The following is a 20,984-nucleotide window of genomic DNA, read 5'->3' as shown; positions in this document are numbered from 1 at the left end:
CCAAATTTATTTGGTCTCCTCCAAATACTTTTCCAAATACATTCCTCAAAATTTGCGTCAGCGACTTCAGGGCACCTGAAACGGGTTTCTGGGTATCTCATTTTAATTTTGCATTGCACACTCGGGAGTTAGTGTGCGAGGCTCTAGTTACGTAATAGAAATATAATCACAAAAAATGTAATCAGCTTGGACGTAATAGGTGGAAGAAGTACATAGCTTCAAGCAGCTTTTTTTGTGGATTACATTTTGGTATAGAGCAACAAAGAACCGAGGCGACCAAGACGCGCAGCACTAGCTAGAGAAGTTTTTATTGTTGCAACTCGCACCAGTTACGAAAACCTGGACGACGCGCGCATTTAGAATCTTCCAGGCAGAAATATGAAGGGAAATCAGGCTGGAAAGCATCACAAGTTGTCACAGGCAGTTATTTAGCCAGTCTGCCTGTGAACGTCGATTTCGTCACTATTCTTGCCCTGGAGTAGCACCGTAATCACAAGTCACTAAACGCTTGTGCTTGATTGAGAGACACTGCATTTGGTGCAGAACGTACTTTTCTTCCTGCTCTGGACAGTGAGAATAAATTTGAGGGATGTATTTTCGCCCACAAAATTGTATTTAATTACAATTGTATTTGAAATACCCACGTTTTAGTATTTCAATACACACGCCAAATACATTACCCAATTTGTAATTAAATACAAATGCAGAATACACAAAGTATTTGAAATACGCATTTCAAATACTTGTATTTGAAATACTGCCCATCCCTGCCAGACGCTAACAACCTCCTAGAAGTATAGGCTTTTCTCGCAATGGAACACCTGTAGGGTTCTCGTCCGATTCCCCAGGCCCCTGTCTCCGGATAAACGTGACACAGCAAACGCATAGCTCTCGGCAGAAGGGGTTTATTCCACTCATATTCTGCTGGGGGTTTCGGGATCGGGTGAAGTGATCGAGGAGGCCTGGAGGGGGTGCGCCGCCACTGTATGCTGCATGCCGATCGTCCGTGCGGTGCTAGTCCACACCGCATTCTGTGGACGTCGCCGTCGATGGTCAAATCCGGTGTTTGAGTCCGGACCATATCGCCGGGCCGTCGCCCGAGCCGGCGGCGCGATCGCCACCAGCGCGAACGTCCGTCGTGGCCCGTTTCCCGTGCAAGAGTCCCCTTTGCCAATCTCCCGTCGTCCGTCGTCCCAGCTTCTCCCGTTCCTGCCGTCGCCGCGCACCAGACCGGCGGGGGCCTCTTGTCTCCCATCGTGGACGGTCTCTCGCTGGAGCTCCCCGTCTGGCTCTGCCGCGGCACGTGCAGGGCCTCGAGCGCCGACGCTGTCCGGGAGGAGGGGTCCTAAGATGTCCACCGCCGACAACGCCAACGTCTTCAAGATGGGTCCCGAGGGGGGAATCACTCGGAAACCAAGCTTCAAAGACGCCGTCTTTGCCACGGATGCGACCGAAAACGAGTCCCCAGGCGCCGGCGTCCGGTTGTCGACCAGAGGGGGACTGACAAGACCCCACACCATCCCCCCCCCCCCCCTCAGACCAAGGCCCGGGGGTCATGAAGGTCAGAAGTGGAGGTGGCGCCGATGACCCAAATACCGCACAGGAGCTCAGCTGAGTGTCGCCGATAACGGCGATCACCCTTGATGATCGCGGCGAGGGTGCCAAACGAGGCAACCACCCGTCCCGCGACTCGCAGGACTGTCCCGCATTGAGGGCTTGTGTCCCGCGTCCCGCAAGATAATCCAGAAATGTTCAAAATGTCCCTCATGTCACGCTGTCGTAAAAATCACAATTTATCTTATGGCGCTGCCGAACGAAGGGCCGCGGGGAAGCGTGGAGGCCTCTGGTAATAAGGAGTTGTAGTATATCGTTTTTCTTCTCCGCTACGGTATCCCCGATAAAAACGTCGCAGCTGCGCATGCGCGCCGCTAGCCTTGTCTGCATAGTTCAAGGTCTTGTGGCGGATTTCGGAGCGCTATCCGGGTGCTTAGCGAGCTGCGGAAACCGGTCTACTACAATTCCCTAATCGTATAGATTGCGATGGTGCGCTATGTACTATCCTAGCATTGCGGGAAGCGATCGTCATTCTTGCAGGAGGTCGACGCGCATCTGCTGTTGTGCCTCTCCCCCTGGAGGAAAAGCACTGAAAGGGAAAATTGCTAGCCAAAATATGAAATATAAATTATTGCAATTATTTTCAAATTAAACTGTGTCAATGCGAAAGCGTTGATGTGAACTATTTTTTAGTGAAGAGGTAGCGCCTGTCCCTTCGTCTTCGTGTCTTCATTGTCCTCGTTTTACATGATGGGGATCGCAAACAGTTAAAAAAACACGGACTATACGAAGAGGAGCAAACACGACCGGACGTGTATAACGTCAACCAGCTGGCCCAGTTCTCCACCTCATTACTGTCCTCGTTTTGTTCGTGCTTTTGTCCTTTTATTTCAGTGTGGGCCAACTAGCCCAAACCCAAGTTTTAATAAAAACATAGGGTTCTAAATTTGAGTAAAAGTATGTTGGTAAAAGTATATCGACAGGAAACAATGAGCCGAAAAAAGGTTTACTGTTTGTTTTTTACTTTTGACGCGTTGAGCTTTGTTGCAGTCAAGTTTGATGTTCTAAACTTAGACACATTTAATAGCTTACTTGTCATTAACATTAGTGTGAAAGTTATTTGAGCTTAATGGCAGCAATACAGTGCGCAGGTGTATAATATGCTTTCAGCCACATTTAGTGGTGTGCGTGGTAATACATTTCCTCCAATGTATCCTTCTTAGATGCCGCAGTTGTAACCCCCCCCCCCCCCCCCCCGGTCAGCGTGTCCCGCATTTGACCATCAGGAAGGTGGTCACCCTACTCCAGGAATGCAAAAACCCGTTTGCAGCTAGCTTCTGGCACAGCGATAACAGCTGCAGGAGCCGTGAGGCTGCGGACTCTGTTTAATGGAAAGAAGCGGCGTCAGCGATTTCTTTATCTGCCAGGACTCGTAGCGCCCGTGATCGTGGGCCGAGATTTCGTTACAGGCGAAAGCGTGACACTCGACTTTTCTGGAGGCGGATACCGGTCGGGACAGCAACCGGAACTGACTATGTGTTATTTTCCGGGTCGGGCATGCAGCAGGGCAAACTAAACACAACCTTTCCGAAAAAACGCTCCTAGGCCGCCACCATGCTGCTGATGATGAAAGCGTCTGGTGCGACTCTCGCATGCCCTAGGAGTTTTTCTGCCACTCCCCTGGATTGTTGAAACCTGCTCAGTGCGATCCCCCACCTATATTTTGCGGTTTCGCAAAGAAAGATTTCCAGCCTCTCTTGGAAGTCTCTGCTTTATTTTCCTTGAGCATGCTGCATGCCCTTTCTCTGTTGTTTTCCCCCGTGAGAAATGAGGCTGGTACGTGCACACCATTTCAGCGGTTCTGCTCGACATTCAGAAGAAACAAAGCAAGGAAAGAACATCGAACTGCCCACGACACAATTCTGCAAACCAGGACAACTGTTCTTTCAAGTCCCAGAGATAATCTGAGCAGAGCTTTATCTTGGGGACTGGAGACCATAGTTGTCTCTCTGCTTGGTGCTGGCATTGTGAAAAAAAAAAAAAAATTAAACTCTCCCCAAAACCAGGTCCTCTTGGATTACGGCCGATTGTATAGGCGCGACTGTCGTCAACACTGCTGTGGCGCGTTATTTGATATCTTTCTCAGATAAATACTTTTCTAATATTGGTGTACCGTGTGGTATGCGCAATATATTGTTTGAATGTTGACGCTTGCTAAGTTTGATGTCAGAGTCGTGCCGTGTAGATTGGTATCACATCATTTGTGCGCGTCAAATATGCGTGCCTTCCGGCCACCTTCTGTTGTCAATGATTTTCGACAGCTTTGTCGACTGACACTGCCGAACAGGCAGCGCCAACAAAACTCGTCGTAAAACAAAAAAAAAAAAAACATACCAGCCACGTTTGTTTAGTCGTGCACGTACCAACAAAAGTAGTAACCAGTTTCCTTTTTGTTTTAAATGCGGCAGAATGCTTCTTCAATGTCTTTGGGAAAGTACTTACAGCATTAATTGCAAAACAAAACAGCGGGAAAGGCGAGAGTTGAGCTGCCAGCTGTGTCTGAAGTTGCACCTACGCAGCCTGCACCTATCGAGATCAACGGTCCACTCAGATAGGGTTAGCGGGGACGCCGGTAAAAGACTAGCGCTAAATGCACTGAACAGGCCACTGGGCTTGTTAAAGATTGTTTTCCTAGACAGGAACAATTATCTCTCAGTGATAGTAGGCAGTTATTATTAATTAAAACTAAAGTTATGAAAAAACTGGTGCAAGCCTCTCTCAAGGTTGCATTCATAGACAATACAGAATGATTGTTTGCACACAGGAGCTACTGCAAGCCAGCAACATATATCACAGCCTATAATCAAGTTGGTTTGGCCATAAATGGACCAAAGTATGTTAGCGAGAAAAAAACAATTTTACGGCAATTGAGCCAGCAAAATTTCGTGACCCCACATTGTGCGTCACCATATCACAGCTAGATTTGTGTTTAAATCTCAACCTTTGTTTCTTAAGACTAGCATATCTCTACAAGAGCGTCTCTCAAGATAACCACCGCGATTCAGGGTTGTCAGTGATTGGGTGCGGATTTCAAAGAGGGTATTTACCTTAGCAGATAGCGTTGGCGGGAATTCCGTGTCGAATTTATTGCTCAGGCCAAACCTGCAAGCACAAGAAAGCCACATTTCTAAACAAACTGCCTCCTCTTCAAAGATGTCCACTGGACAATGGGAACGGTCCCACGCGTGGACCAAATAACACGTTGAAGATAATGAAGATGTGATGGTTGTAACATGACATGAGACCAGTCAAAGGACGTGTGTAAACCCCTTCCCGCTTGGGTATACAAATATATTGTAAATCATATAATTAATTGAGCGAGGCACGGCTTCGCTTTTAAAATATACCGTGGTTCGCATCAAGGGTTTGAAAAGCACAGCGATACGGGGGAACAATCAACACTGGAAAACATACATAGGGACACTTGGAAGTTGTCAGTTCAATGGTGTCTTTTTTTTTTCAAACAGAAGGTACAACTTTGAACACACAAATTGAGTTGCTGTAGTTCTGGTCACTGCTGGAGTGTGTTTTGCTTTGTCCCGTACCACTGCATCCTTTTACTCCGGGAGTAGAGTCAATGAAGAAGCTTATTTTGTGGAGCAGGGTGTCTAGCAAATTGTTATTTTGAAATTCCCTGACAATTTCAGGTGAAATTTCCTAACCACTGTAGAGGTGGTTAAATATATAAGACCATTACAACACAAGGCATTGAGCACTGAGCACTGTGAGAATCGTTTTGCACGGGCTTAATCCAACATGAATATTCCGAAATATTCGGGTTCGTCCAGTACGGATTAAATTAGCACTTTCTTGCTGCCAGCATCGTCAGTAAAGAGGCCACTTTCGGAGACAAGGGGAGAACACAACGCTCAACTACACACGTCAATAACCGAATGGCAGCATGGCCACCAGATGCACACTTTCGGATACTTTCGTTGTAAAGCTTGGGTTGGGGAGTGCGGCTTTCCCCATTTGTTTGTAACTATAGTAGCCCTAGCTAGGTCTAGTCTAGTGTCGCGCCCTCAATCCAATCCAATGCTTGGACTGGATTTGTCGGCTGTTCCCTTTGCATCGCATAGCACACTCTATATCGGGTGAGCAGCGCCTGCGCTCTGCTCTAAGCAGAATTTATTGCCCATTTTTCTTCCACTAAGTCCGCAAGTCTTTGCTCAGGGCACTCGATGGCGTTTCCGGCTTATTTTCCCTGACTGGGCTCGTTTTTTGACAATGTCCCTGACAATTCCGGATTGTGCCTCCATGTCACACCGCTCAGGAACAGTCGACTAAAGGAACTTAGTGGAAATGAACCAATGCATAGCATCTAAAAGAGAAGTAATAATAAAATTTTTTATTGGCTTATGAGAGCAACACAAAGGCAACAGTCCAAACTATGGGGACAAGAACGACAGGGCGTCTGTTTCAAATGCCCCTGCTCCAGCATGCACAGTGCTGGGGCTGCGCATTGCAGGCTTACAAGACGCCGAAGCGGTATCTAAAGTAGGAATCCATCATTCTCATCTTGTCAGACTGCAAGAACTGTGTTCATATGTGGTGATACAATATGCTAGATGAGGACAACACTGTCATACAAATACAAATAATTGTCAACGTTGAAAACTCGACGCTGCGCAGATTTTCCTAGTGTGATTTCGCATCGCGGACGACGGGCAATGAAAGCATGTGCCCATATTTACGGACCAATATTATATTCGATAAGGGCGTCAAACAAATAACTACACATTTTGTGAACTTGTACGGGTTCCGTACTCATATTCTTCCGAGGTATTTTTCGGCAATAATAAACGAGTAAAGCTATACGCACTCCGGAGTGCATTTTAGACGAAATAGGTAACCGCACTCCGCGCAGAGCTCATGCCGCTCGGGCCACCCTTTTCGAACGGCGCATGTATCACTGGGGGGCTCGTTAACACAGCCCCCCGCCTGCGTTCACGCCGCTTCGCGGCGACAGTATCGGCTGCTAATTACAAAACTTAACCAGTACACGCCGCTGCACGGAGTCCAGCCGGCAACCCAAGCCCCGCAGTCCCCGATCGCACCTCCGAAAAGGGAGACCCATAACATTTAGTTCTGCGAAGTTTCGTCGACAACATCATCGGAAAAAAGAAATGTAAATATCGCCCATTCCTCGACAAAACAAAATGTTTTGAGAAGAAAAAAAGAAAAAAAAATAAGTAGGCCCACCGCGGATCGAACCCGAGTCCACTTGCGTACAAACCGGAATCCTTAACTCCTATACTACGCCATCGCTTAAACAGCATGTTGTGGCCCTTCATTTTATACGAGTTTAGCCGAGTGGGTATAGCCACTTCGACCGAAATGCACTCCGGAGTGCGTATAGCTTTATTCATAATAAACTAGACATTAAATTGACTTGCTTGAAGCTCATTGGGACGAGGCAAAGAAATTATTAATTATAAAAAAAAAATGATTAATTTTTAAATCTTGCAGCACAGCGCACACCAAATGTCTATTATTTTTGGACCAGGTTTTGTGTTTCGAAATTAAGGTTCGAAGTGGCGCTGGTGGCGCCGTGATCGCGAAGTCGCGCGCGGTCGCGCGAACTTGCGAGATCAAAAAACATAAAAATAAGCGACGTATGGGCTTCATGCGTGGCCTCACGTGACCCGAACGGGCGCATTTCATTGGTCCCTTTGTGCGGAACCAACCCGTCACGGGGAATTGAACGCTTTTTGGCTCAGCCAGCTCAGCTGCATTCCGGTCAGTTGGGTTCCGACAGCGCGGTTGGCTCGGGCGTGGGAAACAAATCCTCATTCGGACATCAATACAAAGACCGCACACCAGCTCGGGTCAGCCACGAAGGTCACCGAAAGGAGCCCCCATGCAGCCGTGAGTCGGACCCACACCGGGAGACGCGAGATTTTCAAACTGGCCCGTCTTTCTTTCTGCCCGTGAGCGCAAGAAGCGAGCCGACCGTTTTTTTTAAACATGGCGAGGCGTCAAGCACACGTTGCATCCGTTGTCGACGCCGACGACGAAAACTCCAGACCCTTGGGGGCTGCCCCTTCCAAGAGGTCCGAGAACCCCGACAGCAAGATGCAGACCCGGGCTTTGATCAAGAGGCCGGCGCTGACCAATTTGCAGCCCAATTTGGTGGTGGGCGGTGGCAAGCAGGCCGGGCCCACGAAGCGGGATTTAGTTCGACAGGTGCGTTTTTTCATGCCTTGTAGCTTTGTTCCAATCGTTGACCCCCCCTTTTTTTATGGGTTTCCGGAGAACCTTCCTCATTTCTTTTATGTTTTATGTTCTCCTTGTTCATAGATCCTTCCGTGCTTGAATGTGCCTGTTCATTATGTTGTCTTCAACCATTTGTAAACCTAACGTTTTGTTCGTCGCTTCTCTGTGTTCGCAAGATTTTTGGGGGCGTCTTGGACCTGGGATCTTTGTCGTGAAAGCTTCGGTTTGCTGTAATTCTGCTCGTGTTTCTCACGGTAGCTCCGGATTATCTTCGCGACATTTATTAAGCGTCCTCGTTTCGCTAGTTTAGTAGTGTGCGTTACGTGCGTTTTCAAAAAGACGATTTTGTAGATTTTTTTTTTCTTGCCGAGTAAATTTGTTAACAATCATGATACTCTGTATACTGGATAAAAATATCTCGAGTAGTTTTGATTGCTGCAGGGGTGAACGTGCTAGGTCGACGCAGCAAGTGTGCTTACATATCCAGCCTGGATCGGCTTTTCCGAACGTTAGTGCTCGACGCTAGAATCTCGGTATTTTATTGTGAGAATATATATTTTAAAAGCTATGGGAATTGGCAAGCACAGTGCTAATCACACTCGTCTTTAACGCGCGAGCGTGCTGCTTTCTCCGGGGAGCGCTAGACTGGTGGCATTCGCGGAAACAAAGCTAGTCACGTGGCGCAACATGAAACGGCCCGCTCGAGGGGTGTCCTGCCCACTCTGTCAGCTTGATACGCGATAAAAGTGCTTTGCAATATATTCTTGTTTTTTGATGACGACATCGTTGATACACGTTAATGCCTTAATGTGTTCATTGTTCGAGCAATGATGTTTTTAAAAATCGTACGAGCAGCCTTCCACGTTCGTCACCAGCTGATAGAGTGGGCGTACACCCCTCGAGCGGACCGTTCCATGTTACGCCACGTGACAAGCTTAGTTTCCGCGAATACCACCAGTCTAGCGCTCCCCGGGGAAAGCCGCATGCTCGCGCGTTATAGACAAGTGATTAGCACTGCACATATCTCAGTTACAAGCCGGTAGTGTTTGGTGCGAACTGCCTTTCCATTGTGCAAACACTTCCATGCCCGTTTGCGTAAAATCATGCCTGTTCCCTTTTTTAGATATTTTTTGGGAATGCAAAATTGGAACAATCGTCAGCTTTCCGGTCATAGTGATTTTCGCTGATATCTGTGACAGTAACATTGGAATGGGTGGTTTTCTATGTCGACCGTTTCTTAAAAGTTTCTTAGTCTTTTTTTCTTTATTTAAGACATGCGTACTACCGCTCTCTCAGTTTCTCTAACAGTTTATCTATCGACATTGCCCAGTTTTTGAGGTAAAGAACCTTGCAGTTCACCTGGCCTCTTTTTGAATTCTGGTACATACGCAACGTTGTGCTCTCATTTAAAGGGAGGAACTGAGTTTCTCCCTTGGCAAGAAACTGAGAGCTTGAAGACTTAAGTTTGCTGCCCCTAGTATCCCCCCTTTGCTTTCTATTGGTATGCGACCTTGTTAACCTAATGGTACAGAAGAGTGCATGTGAGTATTATGATTACATCGACTAAAAATGGAGTAGTTTCCTCAATGTCAAAATGATGCCACTTCTCGCTTGGTTAGCAAGACTAGTTAGCAAATGTAGCTGGTGCAGTTTAGAGCCACTGAATTTGGCAAAAGTACTGTATACCATGGCGTCGGATTCAGCTGGAGAAATTTAGCTTTAGATTTCTTTAGATAAGAAATCTTATAGGCTGTCATTGGCCACCATCCTCAAGAAGCACTAAAGGCGTTTCTGAGATTGTCTGTTCTTGGTGATAACTCCTTCTACGAGAACTTAGTATCCCAGAAATTGGGAAATTATACTTGTGCGACGACTATTTCCCTGCTGAAAATGTGATCGAAGTTTGTGCCACACCCCTTTCTGAGCGGCAACATCAGGAGCACAGAATTCAGCGCAGGTGCTGGTGGCGCATTTGCTTGCGATTGGCTGGCGCCTCTGCTGAATTATGTGCTCCAGATTGCTCTGCTCAGAAAGACGAGTGGCACGAACTTCGATGACATTTTTAGTAAGGAAATGGACTTCGCACGAGCACAATTTTTCGATTTCTGGGATGCTTAGTTCTCGTAGGAGTTATCACCAAGAAGAGACAATCTCAGAAACATCCCTAGTGCACCTTTAAATCCCTTGGGGAAAGGGGGGTTATGCAAAATATTTCCACACACTAAACAACCTGTGATTTCTGTCTGTTCCTAAGGTGAATGCGGGAATTTGAGTGTTAAATGAATGAAAGTTCGCTAGGGTTAGTGTTGAGTGGTCTACAGTCCGTGGGAGGTTGGGTCTATTGTTCTCTGACAAAGCTTGCCTACTCCAATGGCGCAATGTGGGCATTTTGAAGCCACCGATGCTCTTGAGATGCACGTGTTTCGCTGCTCTTGAAACATGGTCGCTCTCGCGATGCCCATGCTGACTGTCTAAACCCGATGGCTGGTCCCTAAGAGCAGCCAACAAGCAGGATAGAAGAGTAGGATAGGGCATGACCGCGTAGCCTCCACAAGCCATGCTCCCTTGACGCCTCTTTCTCACTTTCCTCCTTACTCTCCTGACTTATCAGCCCAATATGACCACGTGTCCGTAGCTAGCCTTCGTCTAACCTTTGATTTGATAAAACTTACTGGACGGAGCGCGCACAAGCCTGCAAGGAATCCTTCTACAATCAACCATCCATCTCACACGTGATATGCCACGCGCACCAATTGCCAGAGAGATCTACGATCAGATTGGCCACAACATCGTTTAAACGTTTTATCACTAGGCTTCACTGATATTGCAAGGTGCCCCCTCCTAGTACTTCTAACCTTCTTGGCACCCAACCTGCTTGTCTCTGGTCTATGCTCCTTGCAATAATTAAGGAGCTTCTCTGATCTGCCGCCCAGACATCCCGTACACAGAATGCCTTAGTAATACATATCCGAATCTGGGCAGCACAACGTCCAGAAGTCGAGTCGTGGTGCCACATCGCACCGCCACTCAATCCCCAACGTCGCTGCAGTCGCTGGCAGATTGAAAACGGCGTGTCTTTGAATCGCCAGTCATCGAACACGTGCTTCATGCCTTCTGTGTGGCTGTTCACGGGTGCTGTAGGTGTACGAGTTGTCGAAGCTAAGGCAGTCGCGCTGGAGTCGGGACAACTGGAGCTTTTGATTGTTTACGACTTGACTACACGACTGCATTCCGCGTTGCGAGATACCGAGAAGTCGCATGCCCAGGTGATCCCCCGCGGAGCCCCACCAAACGTGGCGGGACGGTAGTCCAGGAAAGCTAGCCGGCAGTGGTACCGTGTGGCTACACCGTTGCGGAACGGCTGCACCAATCCCGACCCTGCCTCTTTTAAAATGCGTTCCGGATTCACAAAGGGCGCCGGACTCTCCGCGTGGCTCTAAAGCTACTCCAGTCCGGGGTATACAGTGCCCTTCGGTCGCTTTGTCGATCGATTGAATCGACGGTGGCAAGGACGTTCGAACGCAGCAATCCAACTCCCGGCGGTCGGCCAGACTGAGCTGCAGAGGATCCAGTTTGTGCCGTGCTCCGCCCAGCTTCGAGATCTACGCAGAGTCGTCTGGCGCACGGGGGTCGCAAGTCGACGTCAAGGCGGCTGTCCCCGCCGTTGCTCCCGACGAGGACAGCGAGCAGGCTCAGCATTCCGATGATCGGGGGGCGTCCGGCGATGTCTGCTCAGACTCTCCAGATTGTGGAATGGAGTGCGAGGCCGCGGGTGAGTCTGCCGCCGCGTCCCGAACCTGCGGACCGTCCGTCCGCGTTGCGGCTTTTCCGACAACTCCTACACACCGTTTCACTTTAAGTTCAGACGCAGCTGATGCCACGAGCCGACAGACCGACCGAAGAGCTTCGAAAACGCGAGTTACAGTGCCTTTCCTGTAATATAAGGACCACCGCAAATATGCACTTAAAACACTGTGGCTAGCCCCATTGGCTCATGGCATAAGTAGCTTCCGGACTTAAAGGTACCCTAAAGACGTTCCTGGGATCGTCTGTTCTTGGTTGCAACTCATTGTACAGGATCTTAGCACCAGAGAAATTAAAGTATGCTCGTGCGACGTCCATTTTCCTACTAAAAACGTGATTGAAGTTAGCGCCACGCCCCTTTCTGAGTAGAAAACTCTGGAGCACAGAATCCAGCGGAGGCAGCCGCGTGACGATGAGTGAGTGTTAGCCAGGCGGTGTGCCCGATGTCACGCCTCCGCTGGATTCTGTGCTCCAGAGGTTCCACTCAGAAAGGGGCATGGCACTAACTTCAATAACATTTTAGTAGGAAAATGGACGTCGCACGAGCATACTTTTTTCATTTCTCTGGTGCTACGATCCTGTACAATGAGTTATCAACAAGAAGAGACAGGGGCAGATGCAAGAATTTCCTGAGGGGGGGGGGGGGGGGGGGGTCAGGTGTTGGTCAGCATACCATATGTTTAGGAACCCACTCTCCCTCGTTTCACGCCCTAAATTTTACACATTCAGAAATCGAGAGGGGGGTCAGGACATCCGGACCCCCCTCTAAATCCCCCCCTGAGAGCACAAGATCTCAGAAACGACTTTAGTGCACCTTTATAAAGTAATAACAGCCTTGTTACCTCGCGTGTGCAGCTTTTACGTATTGACAAGCGCCGGAGAGGCTCCTACCCGGAACCCACCGGTTCGGACATTTGCATAGAGTGCGGCAGACTGGGGCACGCGAGACTCACTCTGAGTCGCGGCGTAGTTGGTCACACTGAAATTCAAATGCCCGAATCCACCTTTACTCGACGGTTCCCGCGACTCGTTTCGTCGCCGCTCTGGAGATGGTGTAATGCGTGGGCGGAACGGGAGGTTGGGCGCTCCCGTCAAAACGCGTTGGGAGCGGCATTTTGGTTGCACCGTCGAGCGGACCCCCCGCCGTCTTCCCCTCTCTCCCAAACCGGGGAACCCTGCCGACCACGGACCTTGGGGCCCAGACTCCCCCATGGTCCTGGACACGTCCCTGCACACCCTGGAGCCCATGTCCTACATGGAGATCCGGGACCTGGAGGCCAGCTCGGAGTACGCCCAGGACATCTACACCCACCTCAGGCAGCAGGAGGTGGGTGGGCTCCTTTCTGTCACGCCGCTGCTGATACGTCTTGCAAAAGGACGTGTTCGAAGCATACAGTTGTATGAAGAAAACGTGCTCCATGCACGCACCATACCTTTTGTACGTTTAACGGGCAGTGTGCCTGCGGTCTTGCGGGACGGGGCCGCTGCTTCGTTTTAGAACGGCGTCGCCGGCGTGGTAGAGCCGCTGAATGGGCCGCTTTCTCCAGCGGGGTCGGTTTGCTAGTGAATGTAGGTATCTCTGCCGGTGGTTTTACTGTCGCATGACTAGCTTCGTGGGGACGAGGTACCTACAAAGAAAACTCGACGTCTACTGTTTTCTGCTGTGTTGTCCAGGCTAGCGTCTCTTGTGTTGTGCTGCAGCTCGGCACTGCTGCGAGAGTGCGCTGCTTTGTCTTGCATCTTGTTTTCACGCGCTCTGGTGGAAAGGAGACCGTGTAAACGCGTTGTAAACGCAAATGGAGGTGTAGTTAAATGTAAGATGAAGGAACGCCGATTCAGTTGTACGACTTTCGTCTCCTTCTTCCTTTATTATCTTATTTCTGTTTCGTCTTTTCCTTAGACAATACAGCGCTCGAGCGAATGGCTTTTACGGTGTGCGAGCACTGTGGACGATGCGCCAGCGTCGACTCTGCAGCGCAGCATAGGTAACTGAGATTGGCAAATGGCTGCCATAAATAGTATCAATAGTGAGAGACGGGCTAGTTGGTACGTCATTCCTTTTGACAAAAGTGCCACGAGACATGGACAGAAAGTAAGACGTAGCACAAGCCCGCTTTGGCCACAATTCTGTCCTCACTTAGATTATTCAAATACGCTTTTTCACGGGCGAGAAGATAAGCAGGCCTGAAATGCGAGACTAATAGCATTTGTCTGCTTTAGGAGAGGCATGTGAAGTTGTCTCTGGGAAGGATAGTCCTGGTGTGAGAGTAAAAAAAAATGGGCAAGTGCCTGACGAGTGATATCGGCTGGAAAGCTATTGCCAGTGTTACTAGTTGCATGCGGTTCAGGGAAAGGCAGCGCCAGGTGAGAAGGGGCAAGCACTAGGAAGGGTGGGGACGAGGAGAGAAACCTCCTTTCCTTTCCAAGGTTCGTAGCGCTCTGCCTTTCCCCCCTCGCCTTCCTAGTGCTCGCCCTTTCTCTTTGCCTGGCGTTGTCGTTGCCTGCACTGCACGCAACTAGTGTCATGGAGTACAGGTACTTTCCGTTCTCTGAGCCAGTCATGTCGCCAGATAATCTCTCGCCGGGAGAAGTACCCGCATTCACCAGCGAACCGCTCCGGGGAACGTTCCAGACTCGAGGAAACCCCAACCTGGAGATTGATGCAGTAAACGGGACATCTACCAACCTGGGAACAGTGGAAGCCGTGAGTTTTCGGGGGAATTCAGCGATTCCGTAAAACCCGAGGATTCTCCACCTCGATCGGCATCGTTCGGTGAATTTGTGCTTCCCTTTCTCCGAGTGACTGCAAACAATGAGCGTCTGGTGCAGCACACATTGCTCGCGACTCCGCTTGAAAACTAGTCTTGGTGGAACCCGAATTCTTGCCTCTCGAAACTCTGGCACCAAGAGTACCTTGTCCGCTTGCGCTTGCACCAGTGGGCTTGCCCAGAGGTTTATTTAAAACTGGACATTTATTCTGCAAAAAATTTCAGACTGACAAGGTAACAGGATTTTTTAGATGCCCCAGTGAGGAGGTTAAAGGGATACTACAACGAAATTTCGGCGCTCTTTTTTTGGTCTATATGTGTTCAAAGGAGCAGCATCACATCAAACATACCAATATCTTGTTAAAAAGTCACGAAAAGGAATTTTAAAACGAATTAAACGATTAGCAAAGAGCGCCTGCTGGATGTCGCTAAGACCTCGCTTGTAACGCCCGTCTAGGACCCTTGACAGCGAGTGACGGAGGTTGTCTCGCCTCCGGCCACGACGAGAGGGGGGAACGAGGAACTCCCCTCTTTCCGAGAATGCTTTTTGTGTGTCGCAGAAGTCCCTATTGTCCCCCTACAAGATTACAGAAGATTAACCCGTCACTCAAAATTCGTACAAAAGCAGCCGCTTCGGTGGCTGGAACGATTGCGTCGGATATCACGTGGTCTCCGCTGGGCCTTCTCCGAGCGCTTGCCAGAGTGGGCCTGTTATAACGGAAAATACAGCCACCAGGCTCAAAATACAAACGTGCGCTTGTCATTTACGGATATTGTGGATCATATTCAACCTATTTTTGAACACGACGGGAATATTTCAAATTTCGTTGAAGTATCCCTTTAAGGAGCCCCCGTTGCTCTCAAGATGTGCAGGAAGTTTATAGCTTGTAGTTAAGCATTGACAAAAGGGTTAGATCTGCTAAAGTGGCGCTTAAACCGAGGAAACGCTTCACTTAAAGTTTCGGACGTTCGAGGAAATTCGGGAGTTTGGAGAGTCTTGGAGGAACCCCCTATATCCCCAGAAAGGCAGTTTGGGAACCCAGACTAGTGACACCGCATTCCCGGATTGTTTCGCAAAGCACAAGAGCAGTTGACCATAGCTACCACTCGAATTGGGACTCCGCGAACCTTAGATTAGGCGTCGAGAGGCTCGGGCAACATCGTCTCGCTCAGTCGCGGAACCGCTTAAGCTGCTCCGCAACTTCAGACGAAACCTCGCTTAACCGTCAACGACGCGTTTGAGCACTTGAATGAAACTGTCCATCGTGCAGGCTTCCCACAAGTCCTTGAAAGTGTCGGAACTCTGAGCCGTCATTTTCAATGCCTCGTAAATTGTAGAAAAAATTTTAAGAATGTCACTCCGGGCCAGCGAGTGGGAGCTGCCACGGTCGGCTGCTAGTCGGCACTGTACGAGAACTGCAAAGGGTGGAGGACCTCAATCACGCCTTCTCGCGTGCGTCTCTCACGGCTTTATTTTTCTCTCCCCGGGTGCGCGAAGGAGAAGCTGACCCCGAAGCCGACTTACATGAGCAAGCAGCCGGACATCACGTCCTCGATGCGCGCCATCCTCGTCGACTGGCTGGTGGAGGTGGCCGAGGAGTATCGCCTGCACTCGGAGACGCTCTTCCTCGGCATCTCGCACGTGGACCGCTTCCTCTCCGCCATGTCGGTGATCCGCAACAAGCTACAGCTCGTCGGCACAGCCGCCCTCTACATCGCTGCGTGAGTGGACTCTTCATGCGTGAGAGCGAAGGCCGTGACGTCACGCTCGTGCTCCGATCTTGATTACACCCAACACTGATCCATGTTCTTTCTTTTATGGTTAGGGCAGCTTTTATGGCACAAGCCCAATTTATGTGCCCCAAGCATTGGTGATGGAAGTGCTGCGCCAAATTGCATTATGAATCCTGGTACTACTTGCGTCACAATGCCATTTTTGCTAAGACTAGTGCCTCACATGTGCCTAGATGGGCCTAAATCAGAAAAAAATTAATGGTTTATTATTAGTCCACTTTAATATTTGGGGAAGTAGAGGGAAAGAAAAATTTTTACAAATACGAGTTTCACGGCGTCTCTACAGATCGTATAGTTTGCCCCGTCTTATGTCAGAGCACTGGCGAAGGCAGGAACACCCGCACCTAAAAACACTCGTATTACAAGTGGCAAGTCACGGGGCTATTCATTGCGCTTGACTGGTTTAGCCGATGAAAGCACGGGTACAATAAGATGATGAACGCCACGATGTCGCGCTTTGAAGCGGCAATTCAACTGGGCAGAGCCGTTGATGCTGGGATCGACTGCTCTGGCCGCTTGTAGCATTGGCTGGTTAATCGACGACGTCTAAATTTCCAGTCGATGTCGGAGACCGAGTCCCGAGAAACCTTTTGCAAAATATTAAGATAGTTGATTGCAGCTACTTGTACTCCTGATAAGAACACTCAGTTATCGTGTGTGCCACATGCCTCCGTCCCGTGGCACTTGCGCCGCTTGCGTCAGCCTTCACTGCCTTTCATCAGTGTGCGCACGTCGAGCTTCACCGCTTTGCACCAGAGTGCTACGAGCAGCGGCTGTTGTGGGGCAGCGCCTGGCCTAACGCGATGGGCATGCAAGTTATGCTCCGATTTATTACGGGTTGACCTTTGTCCTAATTGCAAATTGATCTCTTGAAAAAAAAAAAAGCAGAGAAAAAGGGAGAAAAAAACAAGGGTCTATACCAGGGGTGGCCAAGCTGCGGCTCCTGAGCTGCATCCGGCTCTTCGGATGTTAGAGTGCGGCTCGCGGCTCCCTCTCCTGCACTCCCCCCCCCCCCCCCCCGCCCCCCCCACACACACACACACACACACACACTTCCCCAAGCAAATGAAACGAGTTTTAAATCAAAAGACAGATTGCGGTTCGGTAGTCTTATCTGCTTTTAACTCGGATAGATTGAAAGTAGTTCGAGTTTCGTTTATTGCTCTCAACAAAAGGTGTGCCCCCCCCCCCCCCCCCCCCGCCCCCACGGCTCTTGGAAGTTTCGTGGTTTTGTTTGCGGCTGCTAGCCTGGGTAAGCCTGGCCACCCCTGTAAACAACTTAATTTTTGCGAGGACCTGATTTTTGCGAATCGCTTACAATTGGCGAAAAATGGCTCCCGCGAACAATTCCGATAAAATGTAAACGCATTGGAATCTATATTGAGATCATTCCACCGCATCGCGAAGTTTAAACCCGCAAAATATTCCAAAACTTCAGCTTTGACCTAAATCGCGAAATATTGAGCCCGCGATAAAATTGATCGTTTATTGTATATGCATTCGTATAAATACAGTAGGCACGGTAGTCCCCGTGCAGCTGTAGATCGAAAGAGCAGCAAACTGATCCACTCCGATTCCTATGCCACTAAGGGCAGTGCCACCTTTAAAGCTCAAGTGTAGGCTTTTGTAATAATTTTGTGTGGTTGTCTTTGCAGTTTAGGATATGTCTCGAGTTTGGTAGGTTCATTAAACTTACGGGACAGATTTCTCTTGGTAGACGTGTTAGTGGATATGCTGTCTCTTGCTTGTATTTTAAATAAATTATATTTACAGGCTAAACAAACTACCAAGTGTAAAAGGGAGAGAGGATTTATTCCAGTGGAGTGTGGCGCTATGATTCACTTTTCAATAATTTTTATTACCCATTGTACATGAAACCTACTCTGACTAGAGTCTTATCTAAGACTTCCTTTACTCCATATCTGTTCTTATCACAAACGGTAATAGGTGATGTCCTCGAGTGTCAGAGGAACCCTTGATCACTATCATAAATGAACTCGTTAAGATGCAATCTCGCGGTCGTTGAATATAGTTTGTCGGCAATTTCTAGATCTGGGCGTCCTCCTCGAAGTGCGAGGTTGACTTACAGATCTACCATTCTGTAACAAAGCAAGAGGACGATACAGAAACGGAAGTTGCCTAAACAAAAGAAATTATGCGCCCACAAAAAGTGACACTACACAATAAAACAGTGAGTTCATCGCTTGCCCTTGCATGCTGCTACACGTTGAAAAAAAAAAAAAAAAGACTGCCCGGTTGAATGGGGCAGGCAGAAAACCCAGATACGATATGAAAGCGCACCCTGCTCTATTCGGGCGTGGCACTCGAAGCGTTAAAGCTCGTTCACGCAGTTCCATCGACTGCGTTGCGTTGCCCATTGGCTCATCGTAGGGGTCACCATAGCAACAGCTCAACTCAAGCAGCCTTAACGAGACTCAAGCGGCTGCAGTCGTGTGTAGGAGCCTTTAAGCCTTTCGTGACTTATTCGGCACCTCCTCCTAGATGAGCTGCATTCGACAAACCCATAGCAGAGTTGACATCATTTGTTGTGTTTGGGTTTTGCCAGACGGTGGCGTACGGAAGCTCTCCCGAACGAGCAGTTCTGGCACGATTAGCTCGTACGGCCGGAAGACTGCTCTCGTTTCTCTCTTACCCTTTGTAAATGCGCCATTTGTCTGTAGACCAATCGGTGCGTCTGACGTGGGCGCTGCAGGAAGTTTGAGGAGATCTACCCGCCGGAGGTGTCGGAGTTTGTCTTCATCACGGACGACACGTACACGAAGCAGCAGGTGCTTCGGATGGAACAGCTGGTGCTCAAGGTGCTTTCGTTCGACATGACGGCCCCCACCATCTACTACTTCCTGCTCCGCTTCGCGGAAGTCGGCAAGGCCCCGGACACCGTCAAGCACCTGGCACATGCGAGAGGTTTTCTTTGATTAGGTGCCGCCTTTGTCACCAAAGGCCGGTGCGCACTCTTGCGACCGCTTGCGACTTGATAAATTACGACCTTGCACGATATCCTAATGGGGAACTGGAATGGGTTCTAAGATTGTCTGTTGATGACGACGACTCAATATGCGGGCCCAAGTCATCCTAAAAAGACCCGAAATTACGCTCGTGGGTGACAGATTTTCGTATTAAAAATCTAACCGAAGATTGTGACACACACTTTTTTCTGCGCCTTAAAGCAGACACTGGGGGCTCCGTCGGTTGGCATTTTCACCAGAGCCTAGATTGAAGAGAGGATCCATCTTAAACCATGGGTAGCGTTTACAATTCAATGGTGAACACCTCCTGTGATGATCGGTTGCAGGCGCGCTGTGTTTGCGGGTGGCGAGGAGGAAAGGCGGAGACGTTTGCAGACGATCGACGCTTATGTCACTCCTTGCAGCTCGTTTGGCCAATGTGGCCCATAAACCACGTCAGCCCGATCGGGCACCCAGTGATTTATTTCTTGTCAAAATATAGTGCTTGATGCAATTAAAGAACACTATTACAGATATTTGTGATTTCACGCAACTCCCTGTTTTCATTGGTCCAATTTTATGGAGGGGGTGGAGACCGGAAGATCTCCTCCCTCCCTACTCCCCGAAGAGGAAGTAGTCGTGTATTTTTTGCTGGTAGTTTACTATGACATCTTGCCATCTAGAACTGGTCATTTTTATTGAACAAAAGGCCATTAAAAACAAGCGTCTACGAAAAGCACGGGAGTGCCCCTTTAAGACAAGAAAATACTGGCACCACCAATGAGACAACTTTGGAACTGCATTTCATTGCAGCGAAGGTTTTGCAGTATTTGCGGTGTTTAATTTATTGAAACGGTCGTTTATGACATTAGCGAAAAGTTCCGAAAGAACGCCCACCCAAAATGAAGAGATTAATGGTGAAAAACAGGGGAGGGCTATCCTTGGGGACGCCACAGCAAAACTTTATCTAAAACTGGCTACAAGCCACGTGATGCAGGAACTGGTAAGGCAGATCGTGAACACCCTAAATTCGAGTGTCGCAATGCGATAAACAAGCAGGAATTCGCTACAAACTCCTGTGTCACGGGAAAGTATACCGCAGGTTGTGGACGCAGCAGATTCGCGTTTCATGGTGTTAAGGTCCCGCGGAAATCTGCCGAGAACTCTCAAGGGAACGAATGCCGCAAATCACGGACGTAGCAGATGGAAGTATTATGGTGCAATAAACACGCGGGAACCCGCTACAAGCCTGTCTGTCACGGGAAACAATATCGCGCGCGCAGATCAAGGACAAAGAGGCAGGAACCCGCTACAAACTCGCATGCTACGGGAACAAATCCCGCAGATTGTGAATGCAGCAGAATCGTATTTACGATGCAATGTAGATGTGGGACCAACTCAAGTGGAATCGAGATCGCTCACGCACATCGCGGACAAAAACGCGGGAACCCGCTATAAAGTCGCGTGTCACACAAACTATAAACCGCTATAATCTCGCTGGTGCAACAAATTACGCGGTTGATGCGATTCCTGTCGGACATTGCGTGACCTCTTACAGGAATCGGGGGTGGGCGATGTTTCGGAATTTTTATGTTGGAGATATTTACCCAGAAAAATGGGATGGGCGATCTCTCGGGGGCGGGCGTTCTCACAGAACTTTGCGGTAAGGTTTTCAAGCCAGTACGGAGAGAAAGTCAGCTTTTCGCAGAGGATTTGTGGTGACGTCAGAACGACGCCGGGCTCTGATTGGCTTTGATCGAAAGAATAGTGGCTAGGCCTTATGCTTGGTGCCTTGAGGTCTACCTACTATATTTTTGCATTA

At 49.0% G+C, this 20,984-nt stretch overlaps 1 protein-coding gene across 2 annotated transcripts in view; it reads left to right on the top strand.

Annotated features, from left to right (window-relative positions):
• The first annotated feature begins 7,349 nt into the window (after positions 1 to 7,349).
• Positions 7,350 to 20,984, top strand: part of LOC115332903 (cyclin-A1-like) — a 39,936-nt gene continuing 26,301 nt past the window's right edge. The window contains exons 1-6 of one of the 2 annotated variants that reach the window (XM_042289909.1): positions 7,350 to 7,800; positions 11,356 to 11,602; positions 12,837 to 12,961; positions 14,267 to 14,338; positions 15,901 to 16,124; positions 18,910 to 19,114. In XM_042289909.1, the coding sequence (XP_042145843.1) occupies positions 7,582 to 7,800; positions 11,356 to 11,602; positions 12,837 to 12,961; positions 14,267 to 14,338; positions 15,901 to 16,124; positions 18,910 to 19,114 (1,092 nt within the window). In that variant the 5' untranslated portion in view covers positions 7,350 to 7,581. The remainder of the gene's footprint in view (positions 7,801 to 11,355; positions 11,603 to 12,836; positions 12,962 to 14,266; positions 14,339 to 15,900; positions 16,125 to 18,909; positions 19,115 to 20,984) is intronic. The other variant, XM_042289910.1, reaches the window with a different exon arrangement.

The sequence above is a fragment of the Ixodes scapularis genome, unplaced genomic scaffold, assembly GCF_016920785.2.
Source record: "Ixodes scapularis isolate PalLabHiFi unplaced genomic scaffold, ASM1692078v2 PGA_scaffold13__105_contigs__length_92229423, whole genome shotgun sequence".
Taxonomy (NCBI): Eukaryota; Metazoa; Arthropoda; class Arachnida; order Ixodida; family Ixodidae; genus Ixodes; species Ixodes scapularis.
This window is presented reverse-complemented; position numbering and strand designations above follow the sequence as displayed.